At 54.5% G+C, this 7,153-nt stretch overlaps 1 protein-coding gene across 1 annotated transcript; it reads right to left on the bottom strand.

Moving 5' to 3' along the window:
- Window positions 1-1,862: 1,862 nt before the first annotated feature.
- On the bottom strand, window positions 1,863-6,248 carry NECHADRAFT_88879 (uncharacterized protein; the record flags this gene model as incomplete). The annotated part of the gene is made up of 9 exons (XM_003040401.1): window positions 1,863-2,206; window positions 2,273-2,326; window positions 2,549-3,404; window positions 3,444-3,907; window positions 3,971-4,142; window positions 4,197-4,713; window positions 4,798-5,397; window positions 5,449-5,534; window positions 5,634-6,248. 9 exons carry the CDS (start codon window positions 6,246-6,248, stop codon window positions 1,863-1,865), a joined length of 3,708 nt encoding a protein of 1,235 aa, XP_003040447.1.
- Between the last annotated feature and the right edge of the window lie 905 nt (window positions 6,249-7,153).

Below are 7,153 nucleotides of genomic sequence, written 5' to 3' on the forward strand. Positions count from 1 at the left end.
ACCCTAACCCTAACCCTAACCCTAACCCTAACCCTAACCCTAACCCTAACCCTAACCCTAACCCTAACCCTAACCCTAACCCTAACCCTAACCCTAACCCTAACCCTAACCCTAACCCTAACCCTAACCCTAACCCTAACCCTAACCCTAACCCTAACCCTAACCCTAAGTCTCACACTGTACCTAACTACCCGCCCCTTCGCGATACCCTCTCCTTATTTCCTTCTTCTCTTTTCCTAGCTCCTTACCCTAGAGCTTATCTCTCCCTGGACAGTGGCGGTTAGTCTTGCTTCTCTAACTCCTTTACCTCGTACCTTCTCGCACCCTCTCTTTATTTCTTTTCCCACTTGTGCTAGACGTCAGGGCCTTTACAACACTAACCTCCTTACCCGTCCTAACCCTAACTCTCTTTTTCCCCCTAACCCTAAGCCGACATAGGTGATAGGGTTAGGGCTAGGGTTAGACTTAGGATTAAGGCTAGGGCCAGGCTTGGGGTAACGGCTAAGCAGTCCTTGTCTCTCTTTGGTCTAACCCTCTGAAGCACCCGCTAGGCTCTTACCTTCCCCGATCAAACGAAAATTTAACGTTTTGCTTTAGGGTTAGGGTTAGGGTTAGGGCTAAAAACTCCCTCTAGTCTCTTTCAGCCAATACTTCCTAGGGGCTACCTTAGGGTTAGGCCCAAGTTGGGTTTTTTTTTTTTTTTTTTTTTTTTTTTCCTTTCCTAACTAACCCTTAAAGCTAACTTTTCTAATTACTTACTTTCCTCTTTACTTCCTAGCTTAAAGGAAAACTAAGGGTTAGGGTTATATACTTTTCCTTAATTTCTCTTATTTTTAACCCTAGCGTTAGGGTTATACGCTCTTCCTTCTTTTTCTTTCCTTTTATTCTCCGGCTAGGGCTATATACTTCCCCCTTTTTTTTTTCTTACCTTAGGGTTAGGGTTATATATATATATATCTTCTATTACCCTAGGGTTATCTTAAGAAGATTTTTTTTTTTCATTATTTTATTATTCAGATTTTTCATCTTTTTTTTTTTTTTTTTTTTTTTCTTTCCTTTATTTAAACATCTAATACTATTTTACTAATAATAACTAACCTTTTTTTTTATATTACCCTCCCTTTGTCCTATTCTCCCCTCAGCAATTGCCATTATGGCTGCCTGCTATGCCGCGTTCACCTGGTCACCTTGCCGTGGTCTTCGTGATACCCTCATGTGCCAGCCCCATCTCGACCTTGGTAACTTTGAGAGCGAAAAGGCGCTTCAGCTTAGTGGTCAGAGCGATCCCTCTGACTAAGGGACAGACCCGGGTTCGAGTCTCGGAAGCGTCTAGCCAGCCCAGCCTCAAAGAGCTTTTTTTGCTGATTATAATGATATTACTTTTGCCTACCCTAGACTACCATCTCTTTCTCTTTTTCGTCTTTCTTCTACTTCTTTTATTTCTACCTCCTCTTATATTATTTATACTATATCCTATGAGCATTCTAATCATATAGCTAAAGCCAGCTATTATCACTAAGTCCTATTCGTATATATATTTACCGTTAAGTATTGTGTGGGTAATATACCTGCTGTGGGAGCTCCCCCCCTTCCCTCTCTCTCTCACACACACACACTCCTTTCCCCCCCTATCATTGCCCATCATATCATATCATATATCATTATATATAACTAGTCAAACGTATTACACTATGCGTAAAACATAGTAATTAACTAAGCCCTTAAGTTTTTCTCCACTTAAGCACTAGATCAAAGACGGCCATGGCATTGGTCATCTCTCGCCCGCATACCAACTTACTGTGCTTACGGCCCAGCCAGTCAGCATAGTCATCCCGACCTTTGAAGTCTCGACCGGCAGCCTCCTAGACTTGCGACCATATATCTGCCTCCGTCACGGCGGCCAACGCCACAGGGACTACAGCATGCTTCCACCGATATGATGCTCCTTTGGTCTCGTAACCGTCCCGACAGAGCTCCTGCGATACGTGACAGTAGAAGCAGCTCAAGAAACGTGCCTGTGGATCCTTCTTGTAGTTGACCAGACCCTGAAAGTTCATGCAGCTGGAGAAGGACAGATCCTTCTCTGCTGTGGCACCACAGGTACCCCACTGGTGCCCGGCCTCCTTGACGCCATCGAACATCCAGCAGATGCGGCAGCCCATCTTGCCAAGCTCCTCTATCTCCTCCAAGGCGGCCTCGAAACGTTCTAGAGCGAGGGCATCGCGCCTGCCGCGGGCATGTGATACTATAATACCCTGCGAGGATAACTCACTCTTCCATAACAGCTCATCGCGGCGGCAATTATCGCATCGGACGGCATCGATATCTCCATAGTCCCGTAGGTCACCGTCCAAGCATTAGCCCAGGAGGCGGCGACGGCAACCTTATGTCCGGATTAGCCTGTGTACCTCGCGCGTGCTCAAGTCTAGGTAGCTATCGCGGATATGGTCCTCAACCGGCCAGTCCTTCTCCTCGACGACTATCTCTGCGGTGACGGGCTCCCCAGCTCGCCCGCCCCGCCCCGCCTCCTAGGCGTAGTCGATAATACTAAATGGGGCCTCGAGATGGATGACATGGACGATGCCTGCAACATCAAGGCCCGTGCCTAGAGCCGCGGTAGCCACGATGTAGGGTATTTCGCCGTTGACCCATGCCTGGAAGCCCTGCTCGCGCTGGGCAAGGAACTGCGCATCGCTATCATCGCGCTGAGCGTGATAGTAATGGCAACCAAGCTGCCGGGCAAGCGCTCTACACTTCGCGTGGCTAGTGCAGTATATGACCCCCTTCTCCCCCGGTGCTAGACGTGGGAGCCGGGCGTCCACCAGCCTCTTCACCTCCATGACGCCCCGTCCGTTACGGACGCGAAGGACGGAGTACCGCACGTTCAGCCGATGGCTCGAAGCCCGTATGTAGAGCGGAGCCTGGAGCTGCATGGCTTCTTCCAAGTCGCGTTGACGGAGCGGCGGCAGGGTCCCAGTGAGGAATACGAAGGGACACCCCAAGCTCCGCAGGAGAACGAGGCACCGGAGCTTCGCGCGGTAGGTTTCGGCGGCAGTGAATGACAGATGGCACTCGTCAATGACCACTCGGTCTAGCCTTCCCCTGACACTCAGATCAGCGGCCCACTGCAGGAAGTCATCGGTAACAGCCGCCTCGGCCGAGACCAGCGTAACCCTAGGCCAAGATTCACGCGCCTCGGGCCAGGACTTGCAGTCTAGGCCGGCATCGACGCAGCGTGTGACCAGCTGCCTCTTCAACTCGGCGAACGGAGCCACCACGATGGTCACGCCTGCACCTGCCAGCATAGCCGGGACCATGAAGACTAAGCTCTTCCCGCCGCCCGTTGGCAGCACGGCAACCAGCGGGCTCTGCTTCGCCGCGGCCAACCTGACGGCCTCTTCTTGCTGGGGTGACCGAAACTAGGCAGCGTCATCACGCAGGACAGCCCGGAGTGCCCGCAGGATCATGTCGTCCTTCTTCTTGTCCCCCACTGCTGCTGTCATACCTGCCCTTAGCGTCTCGAGCGAGGCGATCTTGGCCCGCTTCCGGGGAGGGTGGCACTTCTTCTCCTCGCCGCCAGACTCGGCCGCACCCTTGCGCTTCGAGGACGAAGTTGACGGCGGCGGCTCCAAGGCCGATTGCTGCTGCGCGTCGCAGCCGAGGAACTTGTGCCAACGACGGCTCACCTGCCCGAATATGTCCAGAGACTCGGCCGTCAAGCGCTTCAGCACATCGATCGTGACACCGTAGTTGGCGGCTGTCTGGCCGGTGTGACAGGCAGCCAGATCGTCCGGCGCCTCGTACTGCTCCGACTCGTCATCGTCGTCGCCGTCCTCAAAGTCTGCCCGAGCGGCCCCCCGGTCGCGAGCGTGCTTCTTGCTGATGGCGATGGCGATATGGCGCCAGTCTTAGAGCGTGATCCTGCGGCCGATATAGTGGGAGGTCCACTTCCCCATGGCCCCAGACATACGACTGCTCTCCCATGGCCCCGTCTCGTTATGCCAGATAAAGTCGCTCGGCGGTGCCATCTTGCCATATAGCTCCCATCTATCCGCCTCCCAGCGATCCATCAGCGGTCGGATGTAGACCATGTACATCACGAGCAGCTGCCCGATCCTCTCCGGCAGGAAGCGGGGGATCACCTTCGGCGAGTCGAAGTGGGCCAGAGACTTATGGTACTAGGTGACGAGCACAACATCGCCGTCGATGACAAAGACGTTGCGGTCCCTGTTGATGCCGTTGACCAGGCGCAGGCCCGTGATCTCTTCCCCTCGGCTGGGCTGGCCGCCGGTGATATGGGAGAGGAGCAGCAGAAACTCCTCGAACTTCTTCACCAGCTTCAGGTACTTCCTGATGCCCGCCCACTTCCACTCGCCCGCTCGATCTAGGAACTCTGTCTTCCGCGAGCCCATGACGAGGTCCTCGAGCATCTCGACCTCCTTGCCAGCGAGGTCGTTGGTATGGATAAAGGACCGGCCTCGTCTTGTATGGGTGAGATCATCCTCAATGCCGTCCAGAGGAAGGATGAAACGCTCGTCGTCGCCCTCCTTGAACATCAACTGACCCCACAGCAGGTCCTCGGCGTCTTTCGTCATCCTAGCCACCATGTGACGAATCTTCTCCATCAGGATCGGCTTGCCCATGAAGTACATTATCTCGCCGTCCTTGCTCCAGGACACCATCAGCCGGCTACTAGTCTCCTGCGCGATCTTCCTTCCGTATAACAGCAAGCTAAGCGTATAGCCCATGGGAGAGTATGTCGCCTTGCAAAGCCAGGCGTCTCGAACCTAGGCGAACCGTTGCGCGAGGTCCGTCATCCCGGCCCGCTCCCGGGTGGGTATGGCCCACTCTCCCAGCAGCGCCCGCCCCGTGAAGACGAGTCCCGCAAGCACGTAGGTGAATAGGTGGGCAGGTCGGAGCTGCCCCGTCTCGCCGTCGATTCCCAGCACCCCGACGAAGTGCCACAGCGGGCTCGCAAAAGGGTCCCCGTCGAGCCGCTGCATCCAGAAGTCCGCCAGAATCTGCAATATCTCTTCCTGCAGCCCCTCGCCCGACTGTTCCTCGTCCTGCAGATGCGCCCAGAGCAGCTCGAGGCTGGCCCTCTGTGCATGCGTGAAGCGAAAGCCGTGTTCGGCAAACAGCGCATCCTCCTCCAGCGAGAGCACATTGAGGCAATAGCATAAGAACCGCTTCACATATACCAGGTAGCGATCCATGCTGGTCTTCTCCTGCAGCGGCCCAAACGGTCGGCTATGCGCATCGTGAGGGTGGGGGCTGGCTAGGAGCAGGCGGGTCATCAGGGGCATGCTCTTTAACCCGCCGATGCAGCGGTCGAAGAATAGGCGATCTAGAGCCGTGGCCATCCGTCGCAGCTCGTCGTCGTCACGGCCGGCCATCCTGCTGCAGGCTTAGATATCCACCAGATTCCTCCCGGCGAAATGGGCTGACCAGCCGGTCCTCTTCAGCCAGTTCGTCGTCTCGTGCCTCAGGATCCCTTCCTCCATGACCTTCTGCATCTTCTCCTGCTCCTCCTGCTGCAGTGACCACCCTTAGGTAATATCGGCGATCATCATCTGATCTTCTGGGTGCGTCTGCTGCCTATCGGCCATCGTCGCTCTTCTCCCCCTGCCCACCGGCGTCAGAGGATCTCCTGCTGCCGAGACAGCATCGCTGCCGCCGATAGAGACGCCAACGCAGAAGTAGTAAATCGCCCTCTTTGGTCCTGTAAAGAAGGTCTGCAGATAGACGCTAGTCCAGAGGTCCGCCCGCGCCCTGGCTCCCTTCATGTCGTGCTCGTCGTTGAAGTGGACCCGTAGGCACTTCCAGCTCGGCGTGAGGTGCCTACAGCCCGGCCAGGTGCAGGCGAAGCCCCGGTGAACAGTAAGACCCTTGACGGCCCGGGTCGGGTTTAACGCACCGTGCTGGACGAGCTGCTCCGATGCCGGTCCCTGCAGCTGTAGACCCTTGTGGCGGCGGACGAGATCGCTGCGGGCCCGATGGTTGATGTCTGGGTGACGGTCCCTCAAGTGACCCTCGAGGTTGCGGACCGCATAGCCATGGAAGACGCAGATCAATGACTGGTACTCGCCGTTATATATAAGCCACTCTTCGCCCAGTTCGGTGCCTTCTGCATGATGATGATGATCATGATCATGATCATGATCATGACTGGCGGACTCTCTTGTGTCTCCCTGGTGCTCTGGCCCGTTGCTGCCGGGGGAGTCTGTTGGACGCGCCCGGACCATCATGGTGGGTGGCTGCTTTCACTGAGGCTCTCTCGAATGAATAGTGGCTGCTGGAATCTGCTCTCTATCGTCATCACTTGCGCCTCCACCTGGCATATATTATTATTGCAGTTAGGTGTATATCATAGACGCGCCATATGATGATGATGATGATGATGATGATGAGATTGAGCTTACTTACTCACCCAGTCGTGACAAAGGCTGGCCTCCCGAGACGCGTTCTGTTAGATTTCCCTCCTCTCTTTGCTTTTTCCTTAACCCTGAACTTGCCCGTCCCTCACCCTGATTGGCTGCAGTATGAAATGGTAGTTTGGCACTGGTAGTTTGGCCCCCCTGTCCGCGTCCGGGACCCACCCCCGCGTGCATCCCTGCATGTTCATTGGTCCGTGCCCCTAACCCCAGATGGTAGTTTGGCCCAAACTACCACTGGCCTCCCGGTTAGGTTCCTTTAGAGGTTCCGTTAGAGGTTCTAGAGGTTAGGGTCAGGCATTGGGTCAGCTATAGATAGAAGCCCTTCGGGCTTCTATAGAGATTCTAAGGTCTTCTATAGAGGTTAGGGTCATGGTTAGGGTCAGGCATTGGGTCAGGGTTAGGGTCAGGCTTTGGGTCAGCTATAGATAGAAGCCCTTCGGGCTTCTATAGAGATTCTAAGGTCTTCTATAGAGGTTAGGGTCATGGTTAGGGTCAGGCATTGGGTCAGGGTTAGGGTCAGGCTTTGGGTCAGCTATAGATAGAAGCCCTTCGGGCTTCTATAGAGATTCTAGAGCCTTCTATAGGGGTTAGGGTCACACATTGGGTCAGGGTTAGGGTCAGGCTTTGGGTTAGGCTTAGGGTTAGACTTAGGTTAAGGTAGAAGCTTCTAGAATAACCCTAGGGTTATATAAGTATCTCTAAAGACCTTATTCTCT

Source organism: Fusarium vanettenii (assembly GCF_000151355.1).
Source record: "Fusarium vanettenii 77-13-4 unplaced genomic scaffold NECHAsca_68_unmapped, whole genome shotgun sequence".
Lineage (NCBI taxonomy): Eukaryota > Fungi > Ascomycota > Sordariomycetes > Hypocreales > Nectriaceae > Fusarium > Fusarium vanettenii.